Genomic DNA, 21607 nt, shown 5'->3' with positions numbered 1-21607 from the left:
GATTCTGACATTAATTCCAACGCAGAATGCAAATGATATAAAGAAACGTTGACAAGGAACGGTGGCATTAGGATTCCGATGTGATAGCCGTTGTCCTTAACGTGGATTTGCTCCAGGCTTTTCCTCCCGCTAGGTGTGCGCGAGTCCGCCAGCCCTCAGCGGTGGCAGGCGTCATCCATCCGGGAGCCCCACTCCGCAGAGACCCGGCCTCGGCCCGCTCTCCGCAGGATGGGGAGTCCCTGGGCGGAGGGCCGCTGGGCGCGGTGACCGGGCGCCCCGAGACTGAGGCCACCCCGCCCGCCGCCGCCGCCAACCTGGGTCGCCGCCCCCCGCGCCGCGTCACTGGGTGCCGCGGGTGAGCACCTACCATTGGCCGAACCGCGGAGGGGAGAGGCCGCGACCCTTCCCCGCCGGCGGGCGACGCGCCAGTGGGCCGGCGGCCTGGGCCTGGCGCTCAGTTTAAAAACGTAACCCGGGCCGCTGGCGGGCTCCGGAAACGAAACGAAATTCGCCCCGCGGGCCGCCCTCCGGGCCCCGCCAGTCTCTCCGCGCGCCGCGCTCCCCGGAATCGACCCTTCTCCCGCCATTTGCCACCGGGCTCTCGCTGAGCCTGCCCTCCCAGGGCTCAGAGGCCTGCGGCCGCCGGGACCGAACGGGCGGCATGGAGGCAAGCGTGGACTGCAGAGAAGGGGCTAGCGCCCGGCAGCACGTGTTCCTAGTCCCAGGTAAACACGCCCGCCCCGGAACGGGGGCGCGCCCGGCCACGGCCGGGCCTCCTGCCCCGGGTGGCCCGGCCCGAGAGCGCGCCAAGCGGCGGCTGGGGCGGCGCCCGGGCGGGTTCTCGGCGGCGGCGGCGGGGCGCGCACCCCAGAGTGTTCCCGGGTCAGCGCAGAGCCGAGGCGCAGCCGTAACAGGCCCTGCGCACCCCTCGGCCGCGCGGGCGGGACCCGAGTGCCTCGCGGAACACGTGGTTCCTCATCTTGGTTATGAGTGCCCGCAGCTCCGCTTTTCAAAACCTCAGCAGGAAGCTCAGAAACGGACCGAGCGGATTTTCCCCGTTCGGGTTCTTTGTGGATCCATCGGGTGGGCTGGAGGGAGCGGCCCAGGCCTGGGGAGAGCAGTGCGGGTTCAGGGCCTCGAGGCCTGGAGGTGTCTGCTCTTGGTGTGTAACTAGGAATCCCCCACTCGACAGCTGGCTTGGCGTCTGAGTCCTACTGGATCGGAACCTAGGATCCAGTAGGTCCACATTGGCCTGGAGGCTGCGCTGTCTTAACAGGATCCCAGCCCTGGGACAGGCCTTGGTTTGTGAGGCAGGAGGGGAGCTGGATGTTGGAAGGGGTTAGGACAGGGGTGGTTCAAAGAGATTCAGGCAAGTAGCTAATGACAGGAATGCTGGAGCCAGTATTTTCAGCCTCCCCCGGGATGATGACCACATCCGGGGTCTGCTGGGGCTTAGGATGATGGACATCAGTTGCCACCTATGATGGATGGCATGAAGTGGCAGAGTAAATGGAGTTTGGGACCAGAGAGTGCAAGCCAGAAAGGTTTGGCCTTTTCATAGGATGATACATTGATTTGACGGCATAACGTTGGCTATAAGGAAAACCCATTGTTTATGTAATTTTGAGATTTAGCTTAGCAAATACAGTATTTTTGCCGTAGATGATACTCTGATAACTATATAGTCGCCCAGTAATCTAGATTTTTATGATGGCTATTGAAAATAGTTACGTGACCACCTGTCAAGAATATTTTGTGCATGTTTAACTTTTTCTCCCTTTATAAAGAAGTATAACATACATAACGTGTACCAGTTTAAGTGTGCAACTCAATGAACTTTTCATATGTATACACCCCTGTAACCATTCCCCAGGTCAAGACCTAGAACTTTTCCAGTGAGCTCCTCTTGCCTGTTGGTAGATAGCCTCAGTAACCTCTGTGCTGACCTCTGTCACCAGAAATTTGTTCTGCCTGTTTGGATAAGTGTGTGTTAACTTTGTACAACTTTGTACCTGGCATCGTTTACTCAGCTGAGGTCCACCCATATTCTGTGTAGCAGTAGTCTGGTTTGTTGGTTGGTTTGTGTTTTCTTTGCTGGGTATATTTTATTGTATGCATATTCATAATATTTATCTCCACTACTGTGGGTGGATGTTTGGATTATTTCCTGTTTGTAACTATTATGAGTTACACTTCTAAGAACACTCTTTTATGAGGCTTTTGGTAGATGGAAGTGCTCATTTCTCTGCAGTGTAGACCCAGGAGTGGAATTGCTGGTCCTGGATATTGTATGTTCAGCTTTGTTAGACTCTGCTCAACAGTTTTCCAAAGTGCTTGTACTGATATATACTCCCAGCGAGAGTTCCCGTTGCTCCACATCCTCACTAGAGATGTTTGTAGTTTGTATAGGAAAAGTTAATGCAAAATTCAGGGTATTCACAGAATCTAGTAAAGGGCTACCTGATACATGCTTTACAGTAGAAAAATTCTCTTCTCACTGTTGTCACATTAATTCAATGAGATTTTAACGGTGGGAACTCTAATCATTCAGAATCAAGTGCATTATTTTTATTCAGATACACACAATGGCTGAGAATAATTTGAATTTCTTATCTTGTTCTATTTAATCAGTATTGAAATTTTCATTCTTAAAGTATGTTTGTATCCTCACCGTATTAAACACAAAAACCTTTAAGATCATTTAATATTGATTGCATCCCTGAAAACTGTTGGTTTAATATGTCTACTGTCAGACGGCGAGAAGAATTTCAGTCTAGTTCCTGTTCAAAGCTGAGTTGTATTGTGACCTTTCAACTCATTGGAGGAGGCTGAGCCAGCTGTTAAGGAACTGTTAAAAAAGAACAGTGTGGTCAGGCAGGCTGGTTCTTTAGGACTTAGAACTCGAGCGTCTAGTGCCTGTAATTCTAGCTGGACTTTACTGCCATCTGCAGGCCCTGGGTGTAGAAACGCTGGTGGTCTGATAGTTAACTGCTGTGCAACTGTGCTTCTCAATCGAGGGCATCAGTCATCTGGGGAGCTAGGCCCCATCCCCAGAGTCTCTGATTCAGTAGGTCTGGGGGGGCCCTGAGAATGTGCATTTCTAACAAGTCCCCCCCCGCCCAGTGATGCTGGTGCTGCTGGTCAGAGGACACCACTAGGGACCACTGAAGTGGGACCAGCCCTAGGGAGCTGGATTGGGAGATAAGAACAGCCAGCCTCAGATTTAGCTGTCTTTATGGCGGGTCAGAATTTCCATGGTCAGGGGAGTGCATGTAAGTATAGGGTATGAGGCCCATCTTCACAGATGTATTTGTTGTTTTTTCCAGCATATGGGAAGTCATCCCCAGTAAGTTATGCATTTAAGAGATGGAGACTATACCCTACCATAGGGCAGTATTATATGGTAACAGAGGTCTCTCTGCCACTCGTTTTCAGTTTGTCTGGAAAAGTCGAATATCTCAGAAAAACAAAAGCTGAAACTTGGAAGGGATACTTGGAGGTGGTCGGACATAGCCTTGATTTTCATAGGCCAGTAGAGATAGAACTGCCTTCCGTTTCAGCAGGGTAAGCATTACTTGCACTTTGGGATGGTCTCAAACGTTTCTCCCACACGCCCTGGAATACTAGCCTGTTTGCAGCTTTGGTTACTGTAAGAGACCGTGAACATCGCAACTTTTTGGAATAAGGTGGAAGTTTCCATCTCTCTTTGCTGCCCTAAAAGTAAATGTTTAAGTTATATTTTTAATATTTTTCTCTAGTCCAAGTTTTGTACGCTTGTCAGTCCTAATAAGTTGGAGTGGATGCCGACGTGAGAGGCCAGCGGGAACAGATTCACTGAATGTAGGAGAGAAGACTGTATTATATGCTGCTGTGGCTGAACTCTGTTACTTAGCCATCTCCAAGGAAATGTTAGAGCATTGGGAAACCCTAATGTTACGTGAGGAAAAAGGGAAAGACAGAAATGATCTCAGGATCCACTTAGGCTGAAATCATCCCCCAGTCAGCCCCCTGGCTAAAGAGCCTCCAGGTCAAACTGGAATTCAGATCACATCTGTAGACAAGTTTTGCAATAAAGTTATTCCCCTTTATTTTATGAAAATACACATTTAAAAATATTTTAGGAAGAGTATTTCTCTTTGTTATTTTTTTCCCCAAAAATAGTATAAGTAATGCCAGTTTTTGGGGGGTAGAGGAAGGCGTACCCTCTGGGAGATAATCCCAGGCCTGCCTGCCTTCCTTAGACATTCCAAATACAGTAATGACCCTTTTATGTGAGGTGCCATGAGAATCACCATAAAGTGTCATATTTTTCTCTCCAAAGGGAACACAAAAATAGATTTGTATAACTGCAAGCTTTAGAACTATATTCTAATTAAAGGATTAAAAAAGAAATCAAATTTAAAAGGAAAAACTAATTTCCTATTTACTAATGGAGAAAATTTATGTTATTTCTGATTAGAGACTTGTAGCTTTTTAATAAGCCCACAAGAAACACCTCTTGTTTGAAAAGTAGAAGTTTAAAGTATGTGGCAAAGGAAGAATTACTATAGACCCAAATGACTTTTCAGTGACCCTAAAAAAAAATGAAACTTTTTTCCCCTTTTACCTGAGGGCATGTGGTTAGTCTCCGAAGAAGAAGCAAGTGTTTTGTTCTTTGTCAACACTGTTTGCTTGTATGAATGTTTGTGTTTAGAAATAAACCTCGTGGGCTGAAAGCTTCCCTACTTTCAGAAGAGCTTTTTCACCAGGGTGGAACCTGCATTAACTTGGCCGGAGATAGGGAACCTGGAGGATTCAAGTGCTGACTTTAGACAACTTCTGAATCATTCAGCTCAGCTTCTTGGAAGATTTGTCATTTACTGAATAGTCTCCTGCAGGCTGTCAGCCGTTAGGGAGTCTCTGAGTTTTCCAGCACAGAGTGTATTTAACATTTTCCACACAAATCCTGAATCTGGCTTTGTCTTTATGAAACGTTTTTGGAGGGAACCCGACTGACCTTTCTCAGATGGCCACACGCTGGATCTGCTCCCCATGCTATCTGAGCACATTCTGAAGTGGATGGACTTAATCAGTTGCCAATTGGTATAACTGGGCTGTTTCCAGAGCCTGATCTTGTCATGCTAGCAATTGTTCCAAAAGGCCCCTGGACGTTTATAAGTCAGAACTCATGGCTCCCACATATTCATCCTCCAGGGCAGAAAAAAATTCATAAAAGGAAAGTAAGAAATGTTCATGATTGTTTTTCCACTTCAGTTGCGGAATAGGGACTGCATGGGTTTCCCCCGTATCCTCTGAGCTTTAACCATGATGTTAAGAAACAAACAAACAACAATGTTCTTGAAAGCCTGGCTATAATAAAACACACCTAAAACTAGGTTTATACTATTTATGAGCTCTGTGTCTTTGGACAAATTGCATGCTCATTGTAAAGCCTCAATTTCCTCATCTCTGCAGTGGGGAGAACAGTACCGGTCTCACGGGGCTGTTGTCTGTTGGTTTGAATTACACATACACTCTCTCTTGCACCCCAATCTCTTAGCCCCCCTGGCCTGGGACAGAGCAGGCATTCAGTAAACATTCGCTAAAAGAATAAATGGCTCACGTTCTGTTTCTCCCTGCAGCCTTTGTCTTTGCTCACACTCTCCTCTTTCTTCCCTTTCCCTTTCCATCAACTTTAGTTTCCATGAAGCTAAGCCATTTGTATGTATCACAAAGTGAATTCCAGTGTTCTTTTGTGTATTTCTGCCTTTATTTTACTATTTACTCTTACTACGTATTTATTGGAACACCCACTAAAATACTTAGCGATATTGAGGTTGCACAGCTTCTCTTTCTTTGAGTGCGCATGACTTTGTGTCTGCCTGGACCCCTACCCACTCTTTCCCATGTTCTCTGCTTGGCAAATGCCTACTTATTTTTAAACCCAGTGCAGGTGTCACCTCCTCCAGGAAGCCTTCCTTCTGGGCCTCTCCCTGTTAGTGTGCAAGTTAGTGGTACCTCTTTGACCACCTACACATTTCATCATGGTTATTCAGTTCACTGTCATTTTTATATGAGTATGTATGTATTGGACACCCAGTACATGCCAGTAGCTGGGGAGGATCCAGGCACGTTCTCCCCGGTGGCCCCCGTTAGCTCCTCATTGGTGGGCTCGTTGGCCTTAAGCTTCAGAACCCAGCCTTGCCTGGTGCCTCTGAAAGCAAGCATGCCACCTAGAGGTCCTTTATATTTGTTTTTAAAATATCTTTGAAAGTGCCTTTCTGTTCTAGGTATGACTGTTTGCTAAAGTGGAGTGAGCTCGCTGGTGAAAGGGTCCGATATGCTCTGAGCCTGTTTCCTTACCTGCCTCTGGAACTGCTAGAATCCAGGCTGGCTGAGGGCTCCCCAGCCAGAGCTGATTTCCCTGCGAGGGCCTGAAGTCCTCACAACATTTGGCAAGACTCTCTTCCATCGTCAGTTGCTCTTTTAACTTCAGTTCTGACCATCTAACTCTTCACTTACACATTTTTGTCCCAGTGTTGTTTTTTTTTCAGTAACTTTTTTTATTAGAGCAGTAGTACGTACCCAGTGTAGAAATTTTAGTAATGCAGAAAAATATACAGAAGAAAAGAATTTGTCCATCATCCTGCCACTGAAAAATAACAATTTTGGAAATATTTTTTCCAGGCTTTTTGTGTTGTATGTATCATAGAATGAATTCCAGTGTTCTTAAATTTTTTCTCATTTTTCTATTTCTGCCTTTATTTCACTATTTACTCTTACTTCTTATTTGCGGGAACACTGACTAAAACACTCAGAGACACTGAGGTTACACAAGAGTACTATCTGGTTCTGTTTACTATAGTTGTACATAGAATTAGAAAAAGATGGTTAGACTGATTTAATGGGGAGCTAGGGGGCCAACATTTTTTTCTTTTAGTTTTGATAAAGACAGAAACTCAGACAGTGACATGAATAAAGCTGGCAAAGAATCTGTGGGCCATATTTTGAGCACTGAAGAGGCTTGTTATAAGTTTACGTATGACAAATATACCAAATAAGTATTGCTTCACAGAGTAGGCAGTACATACTTGGAATGGATTATCTTTTTTTTTTTTACATCTTTATCGGAGTATAATTGCTTTACAATGGTGTGTTAGTTTCTGCTATATAACAAAGTGAATCAGCTATACATATACATATATCCCCATATCCCTTCCCTCTTGCGTCTCCCTTCCACCCTCCCTATCCCACCCTTCTAGGTGGTCACAAAGCACTGAACTGATCTGGTGCTATGCAGCTGCTTCCCACTAGCTATCTGTTTTACATTTGGTAGTGTATATATGTCCATGCCACTCTCACTTCATCCCAGCTTACCCTTCCCCCTCCCCGTGTCCTCAAGTCCATTCCATACGTCTGCGTCTTTATTCCTGGCCTGCCGCTACGTTCATCAGAACCATATTTTTTTTAGATTCCATATATATGTGTTAGCATATGGTATTTGTTTTTCTCTTTCTGATTTACTTCACTCTGTATGACAGACTCTAGGTCCATCCACCTCACTACAAATAACTCAATTTCATTTCTCTTCGGCTGAGTAATATTTTGTTGTATATATGTGCCACATCTTCTTTAACCATTCATCTGTCGATGGACACTTAGGTTGCTTCCATGTCCTGGCTATTGTAAATAGTGCTGCAGTGAACATTGCGGTACATGTCTCTTTTTCAATTGTGTTTTCTCAGGGTATATGCCCAGTAGTGGGATTGCTGCATCATATGGTAGTTCTATTTTTAGCTTTTTAAGGAACCTCCATACTGTTCTCCATAGTGGCTGTACCAATTCACATTCCCACCAGCAGTGCAAGAGTGTTCCCTTTTCTCCACACCCTCTCCAGCATTTATTGTTTGTAGATTTTTTGATGATGGCCATTCTCACTGGTGTGAGGTGATACCTCACTGTAGTTTTGATTTGCATTTCTGTAATGATTAGTGATGTTGAGCATCCTTTCATGTGTTTGTTGGCAATCTGTATATCTTCTTTGGAGAAATGTCTATTTAGGTCTTCCGCCCATCTTTGCACTGCATTGTTTGTTTTTTTTGACATTAAGCTGCATGAGCTGCTTGTATATTTTGGAGATTAATCCTTTGTCAGTTGCTTCATCTGCAAATATTTTCTCCCATTCTGACGGTTGTCTTTTCGTCTTGATTATGGCTTCCTTTGCTGTGCAAAAGCTTTTAAGTTTCATAAGGTCCACTTGTTATTTTTGTCTTTATTTCCATTTCTCTAGGAGGTGGGTCAAAAAGGATCTTGCTGTGATTTATGTCATAGAGTGTCCTGCCTATGTTTTCCTCCAAGAGTTTTATAGTGTCTGGCCTTACATTTAGGTCTTTAATCCATTTTGAGTTTATTTTTGTGTATGGTGTTAGGGAGTGTTCTAATTTCATTCTTTTACATGTAGCTGTCCAGTTTTCCCAGCACCACTTACTGAAGAGGGTGTCTTTTCTCCATTTTATATTCTTTCCTCCTTTATCAAAGATAAGGTGACCATATGTGTGTGGGTTTATCTCTGGGCTTTCTATCCTGTTCCACTGATATATATTTCTGTTATTGTTCCAGTACCATACTGTCTTGATAACTGTAGCTTTGTAGTGTAGTCTGAAGTCAGGGAGCCTGATTCCTCCAGCTCTGTTTTTCTTTCTCAGGATTGCTTTGGCTATTTGGGGTCTTTTGTGTTTCCATACAAATTGTGAAATTTTTTGTTCTAGTTATGTGAAAAATGCCATTGGTAGTTTGATAGGGATTGCATTGAATCTGTAGATTGCTTTGGGTAGTATAGTCATTTTCTTCCAAACCAAGAACATGGTATCCGTTTGTATCATATTTAATTTCTTTCATCAGTGTCTTATAGTGTTCTGCATACAGGTCTTTTGTCTCCTTAGGTAGGTTTATTCCTAGGTATTTTATTCTTTTTGTTGCAGTGGTAAATGGGAGTGTTTCCTTAATTTCTCTTTCCGGTTTTTCGTTGTTAGTGTATAGGAATGCAAGAGACTTCTGTGCATTAATTTTGTATTCTGCTACGTTACCAAATTCATTGATTAGTTCTAGTAGTTTTCTGGTGGCAACTTTAGGATTCTCTATGTATAGTATCATGTCTTCTGCAAACAGTGCCAGTTTTACTTCTTTTCTGATTTGGATTCCTTTTATTTCTTTTTCTTCTCTGATTGTCGTGACGAAAACTTCCAAAACTATGTTGAATAATAGTGGTGAGAGTGGGCAACCTTGTATTGTTCCTGATCTTAGAGGAAATGGTTTCAGTTTTTCACCATTGAGAATGATGTTGGCTGCAGGCTTGTCATAGATGGGCTTTATTATGTTGAGGTAGGTTCCCTCTTTGCCCACTTTCTAGAGAGTTTTTATCATAAATGGGTCTTGAATTTTGTTGAAAGCTTTTTCTGCATCTGTTGAGATTATCATATGGTTTTTATCCTTCAGTTTGTTAATATGGTGTATCACATTGATTGATTTGCGTATATTGAAGAATCCTTGCATTCCTGGGGTAAAGCCCACTTGATCATAGTGTATGATCCTTTTAATATGCTGTTGGATATGCTTCCTCATACTTTATTGAGGATTTTTGCATCTGTGTTCATCAGTGATATTGGCCTTGGATTATCTTGAAGAGTGTATAAAGACTGAAAATACAATCAGATGCAGGAGAGGTGAAGATAAATTCACAGAACCATAGTGAACATACGGCCTGGCTAGGATGTTTTGAAAGCCATTTGAGCTTGAATTTTTGAAGACAAGCATGGTTTTCTGCAAACGACCTTGGTGTGTTTGCCATAAATAGGATGCCAGTTTGGACCATGAGTCTACCTTAGTATGGTAATTACTCTTTCTTTAGTGAGAGGCCAATGCATCGTGATTGTGTATTAGAAAACGTGACTGATGCTTCTTCAGGACTTCCTTAGCAGGGCCACGTGTTCCTAAGAAGGGCCGGCTGTGTTGGGGGCAGGGTGGCGGGGTGGTGGAGAGCTCAGAGACCTCTGGAATAGGGCATTGCAGCACCAGGAGGTCCAGGGTTTCTGCCTCTCTCAGTGTTAACTTCCTTGTCTCAAATCAACTTCTTCCGATTCCTATAAAACAGGCTGCATACACCCTGCACCCAAGCCCCAGGCCTCCTGGTGTCTGCTGGGAGAAGCTATCCCTCTTCTCTTAGTTCTTTGTTTACGGTTTTCAAGACAGGCTTCTGACCGGCCCCTGAGATCACTTGTAACCCTAACCTCTACCCACTATGAGCTGTAGCCAGGGAGGGGTGAGCTCCACTACCATTACAGGTGGGAGAGAGCGATGCCAGAGGGCGCTGAGGGTAGGGAGTGCTTTGTCCAGAGGAAGGAAAAGGTGCAGGATGGACAGCACAAGAGCCGACCACTGCCCTCCCTCTCCAGTGAGACCCGCTCCGGCCAGGAGCCTCAGCCACATGTCACCCAGCCTGTCTCAGTCAAGCATTCTGAGTTTCCTGTTAATTGGTGGTCTTTGAATGGCATAGAGATATGGCAGAGGTTTATTGTATGGAGAATTGGGTTTGGCTATAACTTATACTCTCCTTCCTTTGCCAAGGTTTATATAATTTTTAGGAAACCTGTCTCCTAGGCCCGTATCTTCCATCTCTTATACCATTGTAACACACTCTGATGATATTGTGTGTTATTGTATTTGACCCTCACAGTGACCATGGGAAGTAGGCAACACAAGCTCTATTATCACCATTTTACAAGACTCGGAGAAGTCAAATAATCTGCTCAACACTCAACAGGAATTAAGTGGCAAAGCTCTCCTGAGTCCTCCAGGGCCCCCTGCTCTGTGCGCAAGGCCACTCGGCTGGATGATGATGGTCCTCGCCACTGTGGGAGAGGTGGGAGGACAGGAAGGCTTGGTGTCCCCTGTTGTCAGTTTGATGACCAGGAACCAGGCGCACCTCCTCTCCATGAGCCAGTGCTATTGTTATTGGACATCCCAGTCAGGTCTGTCCTTTCTATCTCACCAGAATTTTCCTGCTTCCCAGATATTTCAAGGCCTTGGCTCCATCTCTATATGTTGCTGTTCTTTGTGGCTTTGATTGGCTACAAACTTGAAGTTCTGTATCAGTTTCTTCTTCAGCGCACAAGCCATTCCTAGAAATGTGGCCATTGATAGGTCAGCCCTAAAAGAATGGAGATTTTATCTTCTGTGGTCTTGGCAAAGGCCATTTTCTTTAAAACTTCAAAATGAAAAGATATTCTTAGAGGAACCCGGTACTTGGAAATTCTTTTTCTATTGCATGCCACTCTCTAGCTTTTCTTGGTTTGCCTCCTGTAGTGTTTGAGGAAGCTGAGAGCTTCAAAGCCAGGAAAATGACCCAGATCTCTTTGATGGCAGTACTAACATCTTGGGAAAGGAAGGCATATAGTTATTACTGAAATTAGCATTCCTGGAAGCAGCAAGTAACTTGGAAATTATGCTGATTTGTCTTGCATGCATCGTATTTGTGTCCTAGCAAAGCGTTCCCAAGGAGGTATCTCTGGCAATCAGGCAGAAGGGAACCAGTGGGTCTGAATATATTCTAATGGCTGAAGTCTAAAGAAAATGAACTGGGACCTGTTTAGGGCATATTGCATGAGCATGAGAGTGATAATCTCTCTCTCTCTTTTTTTTTTTCCTATTGGATCTTCATAAGAAACCTGAATAGCCTTGATATGGTATCTAAAAATAAAATGAGTGGTGCTTTGATGTCTGTTCTTTCTTCTCCGTGTAACAGGGGGTGTGTGTTTCTCAGAGCTTATCTGCTATATGCCAAAAATCAGACAGGGTCACGAACAAATGCCCATTGCTTCCAAGTCATAAGAACACTTGGCAAAAAGGTGGCTCTCTCTCTCTCCTGTCTCGTGTCTTTGAACTTTAAATGATATGAAGAAACTTGTCTTAACCAAGAGAGGGATAAGAATGAGCTGCCAAGTTTAAAAACTAGTTGATAAATAACTTCATATCAAGTGTACAACACCCTGTACTGTATACTCTGCAGATGAAAAATAATGTTCCATTTTGGCTTGTACAACACTTCATGAGTAACTTTTCAAACATACTGAATGTTTAAGTCTATGCATTGATAATGTGCTGTGCACTCTAATTTTTAAGCATTAAGATGTCATAGATAATTGGGGGCAGAGGATATATGCAGCTGTGCATAGGGTATTGTAATCGCTAACAAGATCAGTTTCCTTTTTTTCCCATTGGTCAGACTTGCCTTTATCTGTTTTTATCACCAGATGTTTCTTGTATCCCACAACAAATTTCTCTCATCCTTCTTTTATCTATTTTCTGATCCTTTATTTTTCTCTTTCTCACTTTCCTTAGCTCCCCCTCCTTCTCTTCCTTCTGCTGCACCCCTGACAGCAGGGGGTACGGGCTGGATTGGAGTGGGGCAACTGACGAGAAAGAAGTCTCTGGGGAGGACAGGACAGGAGGGGGACAGATGAGTTTGAGATGTTTGTGTCACAGGAGAACAGTTATACCAAGATAATTATTGTGCTTCACAGCCACAGTTTTGTTTCCTGAGTTAAGAAGGAAGGATGGGACTTCAGATCAAGAGATTCTCTAGGGCTTCCCTGTTGGCCACAGTGGTTGAGAGTCCACCGGCCGATGCAGGGGACACGGGTTCATTCCCCGGTCCGGGAAGATCCCACATGCCGCGGAGCGGCTGGGCCCGTGAGCCATGGCCGCTGAGCCTGTGCGTCCGGAGCCTGTGCTCCGCAACAGGAGAAAAAAAAGAGATTCTCTAAAGTGTCATAGTTTAAAATGTCTGTGGCCTGATTTAAATCTTGGCTCTGTGTATAGCTGAATAGCTCTGTGACCTTGGACAGTTTTCCTAACTTTAGGCAAATTTATCATCTACAAAACTGGGAGTTAAGGGCTTCCCTGGTGGCGCAGTGGTTGAGAGCCCGCCTGCCGATGCAGGGGACATGGGTTCGTGCCCTGGTCCGGGAAGATCCCACATGCCGCGGAGCGGCTGGGCCCGTGAGCCATGGCCGCTGAGCCTGCGCGTCCAGAGCCTGTGCTCCGCAACGGGAGAGGCCACAACAGTGAGAGGCCCGCATACCGCAAAAAACAAAACAAAAAAAACAAAAAAAAACCTGGGAGTTAAAATGGTACCTACCTCATAGAGATATTACAAGGATTATACGAGAATTATATATACATATAATCTGATGAATATATATATATACCTCATATATACATAATGTCTGGTATACAGTAAATGCTGCATACATATTAGCTTTTATTTGTTATTTTACATTCACTGGACACAATTGTCTCTTTGTCATTGGTATATTTTCTTTAAAGTTCAAATGTCAGGCAAGTAGCAATCAGAGTTTCCTTTTTGTTGAGGTATTTAGATCAGGATGGTAAACAGATGGAAGATTTGCTGCTAGAGTTCATGGTGACCAGTGGGACATAAAATTGGATCTTTATAGAGGGGGCAGAGACCATAAGAAAACTGTGTGGAATTGGTTAGACATAAACTCAAGAGGCAGGGCTTTAGATAATTGGAAGTTTAAGATATTATTGAATCTGAAATGCCCAAAGAGACTGAGTACCTGCTTCTGATTTGTCTGAATTTTTTCTGTTTTTGTAAAATACTCTTTTAGCCAGCATGGCTTATGTCATCTCTTATGTAAGAGAAAACAGTCAAAAAAAGAAAGTGTAAAGCTTACTCTTTAAAAAATAAAATGTGAAGTCTTATTTTATTCAGCATGGTTTTAAAAGAAGGTGTTTCACATGAGTAAATTTTCCATATAAGTGAAGTTTGGCTCATTAAATATAAAAACTTGCTTTTATCATTTCTTACTGAGCTTGTTCTAAAAATCAAACAACACATTCATGTAACATTTATCGAGCATATTCCATGTGCCAGAAACTGCTGGGTACTTTACTGTATGTTATCTTAATTTTTGCACGTAAAATGCATTGTGTTCTGGCTTCTTAAGAAGAATATACAAGCATAATTTTATTGTGCTTTGCTTTATTGCACTTCACAGATACTGCATGTTTTTACAAATTGACAGATTGTGGCAACTCTGCATTGGGTAAGTCTACTGGCGACATTTTTCCAACAGCATTTGTTCACTTCATGTCTCTGTGTCACATTTGGTAATTCTTAGAATATTTCAAACTTTTTCATTATGACTGTATTTGTTATGTTGATCAGTGATCTTTGATGTTGTTACTATTGCAAGATTACGACTCACTGAAACATCAAATGATAGCATTTTTTAGCAAAATTTTTAAATTAAGATGTACTTTTTTTTAGGCATAATGCTATTACACACTTAACAGACTACAGTATAGTATAAACATAACTTTTATGTGCACTGGGAAACCAAAAAATTATTGTGACTCACTTTATTGCGATATTAGCTTTATTGTGATATTCACTTTATTGCAGTGGTCTAGAACTGAACCCACAATATCTCTGAGGTGTTCCCATACTGGTCCTAATTTAGTCTGCTCTTGGAAAGCTAATTGTTAGGCCCTTTGGTAGTTCTGTGCTTGGAATTCTTGACTTTTATATTTTGATCTTAATATTCCCAACACATTCTTAATGTTTCCACATAGTTAAGAGCAAGGACACTGGTTCTTAATTGAGTGCTTATTGCATGTTCTAGCCACTTTCACATTTATTTAAGCCTAACAAAAACCTGTAAAATAATTATTATGCCCATTTTGTAAAGGAAATAAGTGAGGCATGAGAGGTTGAATATCTTGCACAAGGTCACACTACTGAGTAAGAAGAGGAGCTGGGAATGGATTATGGATCTGTCTGACTTCAGATCTTGTGTTCTTTCTATGCTGACATGATCAAAGAAATAGGTATCAGTTAAAAATAGGTCTATAGAAGAAAACTCTTCTTTACAGTCCCAATCCTACTTTTCTGATTCTTTCCCATTATTCTAAAAGCAGATTTTTTTTGCTTCCCTAATTAATTTAGCTATCCTTCAGCTGTGCTGATGATGCAGGTAAAAGTTAGAAAAACGATGGAGCTTCCAAGCTTGGTGGGTGAGGAGCTAGCCCATGGGATAACCCAGGATTTTCCAAATTTAAATGAAAAATTTTAAACTATCTTTTCTTTTTTTTTTTGCGGTACGCGGGCCTCTCACTGTTGAGACCTCTCCCGTTGCGGAGCACAGGCTCCAGACATGCAGGCTCAGCGGCCATGGCTCACGGGCCCAGCCGCTCCGCGGCATGTGGGATCCTCCCAGACCGGGGCACGAACCCATGTCCCCTGAATCGGCAGGCGGACTCTCAACCACTGCGCCACCAGGGAAGCCCTAAACTCTCTACCTTTGACAGAGCCTTTATCTTATAGTCAAAAGTAATTTTGTGTGCTTAAGGGACACACACACAAAACTACCAACTAAGAGATATATTAGAAGTATTATAACAATATGAGTTATTTTTTCATACTAAGTCTTCAGAATCTGGTGGCGGTAGATCCACTCCTCTGTAAAAGCAATGAAAACATTGGCAAAGATGTCCAAAATCAACTTTTTCAGAACTCTTGAAATTAGCCAAAGGCTTCCAACAATCTGAGGAGTGTTTATTCAAGAAAAACTGCTGAATCTCATTGAGCAAGGTTTGTGGCATTGCAACTTGAACTGCTCCCATCTCCCTTTGCTCAGGTCTACAGTAACCTTGAAAACCAGCAGACTTGCAACCACTGGATGGGCAGGCCTTGTTTGGGGCTCCTCAAAAAAAAGTCCCATTCCCAGAGCATTGTCCCTATTTGACCTGTCTTCCAGCTCCCTGGAAAAGGCCTGTTCACAGGGCATTGTTGTCATTTGACCTGATTGGAGCTCAGAACTCGCTCTGCAGGAAAACCCTATCCCCAGGATCTTTGTCAAAAACAGTCAGTGGCAATTGATACTCAGCTGCTGAGGGGGCAATACCAGTTGCGGAAATAAGAACCTGGCCAAAAACTTAAAAGGAAGATATGGGAATAAAATCTCCATAAAAGGCTTTGAAAAGCTCTGACATATTCCTAGGGAATTAGAGCACTGTGCACACATGCAAGGCTGTGTGCATACCTAGGAAAGACCTGAGAAGCCCGATTCTCTCACCTCTGACTGACCTTGAGGCCCAAGGGAAGTAGTAAATAAAAGCTAAGGCAGAAGTTTAAATTGCCTGAGTGTTGAAGGCATGCCCCAACACACATGAAGATCCCCTCAACAAATGTTGGGAGACTTTTTGGTTCAAAACTTTTAAGGATATCTCAGACCAGTCATTAGCTAACGCTAAGCTAACTGAGACATCAGTGGTTGCACACTACAGGGAATAGAGACTACAGGATTTGTCCAGAAAAGTCACTAAACAAACAAATCGTAACAATTGCAACGATGACCAAAAGCAGCAACAACAATAAGTCTTAGAGAGTTAGGAAAAGGGACTCTGATTTCCAGAATTGTCACATTTATTGTTATATTATATAAAATGTGCAGTTTTCAATAAAAAGATATGAGACACATGAAGGTATAAGAATGGTATGCCTCATATACAGGGGGGAAAAGGTAATCAATAGAAACTGCTCCTGAGGGGGCCAAGATGTTGGACTTATTCTACAAAGATTTTAATCAGCTATTATAAATATACTCAAAGAACTAAAGTAAACTATGTCTAAAGAATTAAAAGGAAGTATGACAATGAAATCTCACAAAATAGAGTATATCAATAAAGAGAGATAGACATTACAAAAGAATATATAAATTCTGGAGTTGAAAATTACAGTGACTGAAAAGAAAATTTCATTAGCAGGCTCAACAGCAGATTTAAGCTAGAAGAGGAAAGAAACAGCAAACTTGAAGATTGATCAATTGATATTATCCAGCCTGAGGAACAGAAAGAAAAAAGAATTGAGAAAACTGAACAGTCTCAGAGACCTGTAGTACACCATCAAGCATATCAGAATATTTATAATGGGTCCCAGAGGAGGAGAGAAAAAGAAAGGGGAACAAAGAATATTTAAACAATTAATAGTGAAACATTTCTCAAATTTGATGACAAATAATATACAGATTTAAGAAGCTCAGTAAACTCCAAGGGGATAAACTAAAGGGGATCCACACCTACTCACATCATAGTCAAACCATCAAAAGACAGACATGAAGAGAGAATCTTGAAAGCATCAAGAGAAAAATGACTTATCAAATACAGGGAGCCTCAATAAGATTAACAGTTGACTTCTCAGTAGAAACCATAGAGGCTGGAAGTTAGTGGGATGACATATTAAAGATGCTGAAAGAAAAACTATCAACCAAGAGTTCTCTGTCTGATAAAACTATCCTTCAAAACTGTGGGAGACACTAAAGCATTCCTAGATAAAGAAAAACTAAGACCTGAAAATCACAATGGGGTCCTTCAAATTAAAAGGAAAAGACACTGGATGGTAACTTGAATCTGCATGAAGACTGTAGATCACTGGTAGAGATAAATACAAAGATAAAAAATATAAAAGACAATACAGATGTATTTTTGTAACTCTTTTCTCTCTCTGATTTAAAATATAACCTCATGCGGCAATAATTATAAAACTGTTGATGGGCTTATATAAAGATGTAATTTGTATGATAATAATAGTACAAATGAGGGAGTAATACATTGCAGGGAAATTTCTTTATGATATTGAAATTTTCAAGTTAGTATTAATCTGGACTACATTCTTGCAAGTTAAGATGCTGATTGTAATTCCCAGGACAACCACTAAGAAAATAACCCCCCCTAAAATATAGTGAAAGAAATGACAAGGGAATTAAAATTGTGTGCTAGAAAATATCGATTTAACAGGAAAGAAGTCAGTAATAGGGGAAAAGAGGAACAAAAACTTCATGACATATAGAAAACAAAGAGTTAAAGGGCAGATGTAAATCTTACCTTATCAGTAATTACATGAAATGTAAATGTATTAAAAGTTGTTACTGGACAGAAAAGGGGATACATTATAATGATAATTAGGAAGCTATAATAATTATAAACATATGCAGCTAATGACAGAGCCCCAAAATGCATGAACCAAAAACTGACTGAATTGAAGGGTAATGTGGAAAATTGAGCAATAATAGTGGGAGATTTCAGTAACTCATTTCAATATGGATAAAACAACTAGGAGGAAGATCATCGAGGAAATAGAAGACTTGCCCAACTCTGTAAACCAACAAGACCTAAGAGACATCTATAGAACGTTGCACTCAACAACAACATTCTCCAGAACAGGCCATAATCTAGGCCATAAAACAAACCCCAATAAATTTAAAAGGACTGAAATCATACAACATATGCTCTAAAAATAGTGAAACAAAAATAAGCAATTAATAGAAGAAAATTTGGGGAATTCACAAACATGTGGAAATTTTAAGCAGCATACTCCTAAATAATCAATGAATCAAGGGAGAAATTACAAAAGAAACTAGAAAGTACTTTGAAAAGAAAGAAAATGAAGCACAGTAATGTAAGGAATGGAAGTAAAGCAGTGTTCAGAGTGAAATATATAGCTGTACATGCCTATATTAAAAAAGAAGAAAGATCTCAAATCAATAACCTTATCTTTCATCTTAAGAAACTAGAAAAAGAAGAACAAACTGAACCCAAAGCAAACTAGGGGAAGAAATAAAGATTACAGAAAAACAACACAGAGAAAAATCAGTGAAATCAAAGGAGGCCATTTTGAAAAGATCAACAAAATTGGCAAATCTTTAGCTAGACTGGCCAAGAAAAGGAAAATTCAAATTACTAAAATCAGGAATGAGAGAGTACATCATTGCCAATCTTATAGAAATAGTCAATAAAAAAGGAACATAAGGGAACACTATGAACAACTGTATGCCAACAAAGTAGATAATTTAGATGAAATGGACAAATCCCTAGAAAGGCATAAACTACAAAAATGAACTCAAGAAGAAATAGACAATCTGAACAGACCTAGAGCAGGTAGAGAGATTAGATTAGTAAATTAAAACCATTCCATAGAAAAAAGCCCAGTCCCAGATAGCTTCACTGGCAAAATCTTCTAAATAATGAACAAATTAATACCAGTTCTTTACAAGTTTCTCCCTAAAAATGGAAGAAGAGAGACTACCTCCCAACTCATTCTGTGAGGCCAGTATTACCCTCATAACAAAACCAGACAAAGCTGTCATAAGAAAAGAAAACTACAGAATATATCCCTTATGAACATAGATGCAAAAATCCTCAAAAAGTAACAAACCAAATCCAGGAGTATGTAAAAAGGATTATACACCATGACCAAGTGGGATTTGTCCTAGGAATACAAAGTTGGTTCAACATACCAAAATCAATCAATGTAATATATTGTACTATTTCAATAAAATAAAGGCCCCAAACCACATAATCATCTCAACAGCCACAAAAAAGCATTCGAGAAAATACTCTTTCATGGTAACAGCACTCCAAAAATTAGGAATAGAAAACTTTCTCAGTCTGTTAAAGGGCATCTATAAAAACCCACAGCTAATATCATGCTAACATATTTCATATTTTTTAATGTATTGAAATAAAAATATTTTAGATATATACATTGGGTTAAATAAAATATATCATTGAAAATTTATTTTATGTATTTTTAATATGGCTTCTAGAAAAGTTTTAATTACAAATGTGGCTCATATTTATGGGATGCATTTTATTTCTGTTTGACAATGCAGTTCTGAACACGGGATCTCTAGGTTCTGGCAGATCTGAGTCTTACTCCCTGCCCTGTAGGAATAGATAGTCGAGGCACGAGGGCAGAGGATTGAGGGACTGGGGTGGAGAAGCAGCGGACGGGGGAAGATGAAGGGGTGTGTTAAATGCAGTCTTTCTGTGAGCATTAGGGGCTTTGTTTTATGCACAGCTATAGCCTCAGTGTAAAATTGGTAATAAAATCAGTTTCAATAAGAAGATAGTGTTTTTTACTAAATGGTTACTTATTCACATCTGATATTTGCTGTAGGTACCTAGAATATAGAAAATGAGAATGCAGTTTAGTGAGCACAGACGTGGCATTTGATAATCATCCAACCATGAGGTGAGTGTACAGATGCCTTGGAAGACTAAAGGGAACGTCTAGTGTGCTGTCTAAGTGGTAGCTGCCATTTAACAAAATGTTCTTTGTTGACAGGTGTTTTGATAGTGCAAGGCAAATCTTTGCCTGACGATATTTTTTTCATATTTAGGGAAAATATATCTCATGTAAAATTACCTGATTTCCAAATATTGGCACCTAATTCAAATTTTTTTAAATGTGCATAGCAAACAAAACCCGCCTGTGCACTGGATTTGGCCCAGAAGCCAACTGAATATTTAGCTGGTAAAGTGAATGCATACTTCCTTTGACTCCTTAGGCATCAAAGCAAAGAACTCAACCAGTGCTACACACAGGAAGCCTTCCCAAACCTCCTTATCTGTGTTACATCCTCTTTCATAAGGTCTAATAGTCCATGTATTTCTTCTCAGCAGTTGTTACATTTGCAGTCTACATTTGTGTGATTATTTGATTCAAGATAAGTCTCTTCCGTGGGACATCTGAAAGCTCCCCATGGGTAGAGGCTGGGTCTGTTTTTACTAATCAGTAATTAACAAATGAATGAATGAATTGGGCAGGAGAGATGAATTTTGAAATGCATGCTGTGTTAAAGAGTATAGCATCTCACTTGGAACTCTGTGTTGAAAGGTTGAGTCCAACAGCTAGTTGTTTTGTAGGCTCTATATGAGAAAAGATGACTTTTTTCCCCTGTTACATAGACATTTCAGTGTTATCTACACTAATACATCTTAAAGCATATTTCAGAGAACACTGGCATTTGCAGCAGAACACATTAATGTATTTGTTTGTACTTAGTAATTCCAAAGTTCTTATAGTTTGACATTTTAGGCTATAGCTAATCCTCTGGACTTACTGCTCTTCCTGGGAAAAATGGAAACACTGCTTCCCTTGAATAGTTATTAAACATATCTTTTTTAGATTTTGGATATTTGTAAAGTTTGATTATTTTAAGCTCTGGAGGAATGGGAAAGCTGGAGGAAGAACTGGCAAGGATCACTAGAACCAAAGTTTTCTATTAAAAAAAAGAAAAACAAAAATCAATAATAATTTGCCAAGTTACAGTTGAAAGATTTACTGTCATACTGAAATAAAATAAAGGCTGTATTGCTGAAAAAGAGAGGTCACCTTTTCTATGCCTTGAGAAATAATGAAGAAATGTGATGCTGGGAAGTGAGAAACAGCAGGCAGGGAAAGGAGAGAAGACCACAACCTGTTTTAGTTTGTGGAAAAGCTTTTAACAGTGCTAAACTTTATCCTTTACATTTTTATAAGTTGCAGAAAGGAAAGTCTTAAAAGATTTCTTAAAATTGAATCTGTATGGTTCCATTTATATAACATTTTCAAAATGACAGCATTTTAGAGATGGAGAACAGATTAGTGGTTGCCAGGGGTTAGAGATGGAGCAGAAGTTTCTATCAGTTTTTGCTTTGTGTATCTTGAAGCTCTGTGTGTGTGATTGTAAACATTTAGGATTATTTCCTCCTGACCCTTCTATCA

The 21607-nt window shown here is 41.1% G+C and overlaps 1 protein-coding gene across 5 annotated transcripts in view; it reads left to right on the top strand.

Annotated features, from left to right (window-relative positions):
• Positions 1–249: 249 nt before the first annotated feature.
• Positions 250–21607, top strand: part of RNASEH2B (ribonuclease H2 subunit B) — a 105177-nt gene continuing 83819 nt past the window's right edge. For 2 of the 5 annotated variants that reach the window (XM_060079805.1, XM_060079803.1), the window contains exons 1-2: positions 250–725; positions 14058–14105. In XM_060079805.1, the coding sequence (XP_059935788.1) occupies positions 662–725; positions 14058–14105 (112 nt within the window). In that variant the 5' untranslated portion in view covers positions 250–661. Of the gene's footprint in view, positions 726–14057; positions 14106–20017; positions 20093–21607 lie in introns of those variants that run through there. The other 3 variants (XM_060079801.1, XM_060079802.1, XM_060079804.1) reach the window with 3 other exon arrangements.

Source organism: Mesoplodon densirostris, chromosome 17 (genome assembly GCF_025265405.1).
Source record: "Mesoplodon densirostris isolate mMesDen1 chromosome 17, mMesDen1 primary haplotype, whole genome shotgun sequence".
Taxonomy (NCBI): domain Eukaryota; kingdom Metazoa; phylum Chordata; class Mammalia; order Artiodactyla; family Ziphiidae; genus Mesoplodon; species Mesoplodon densirostris.
Note: the sequence above shows the minus strand (reverse complement) of the source record. Positions and strands in the feature narration are given on the sequence as shown.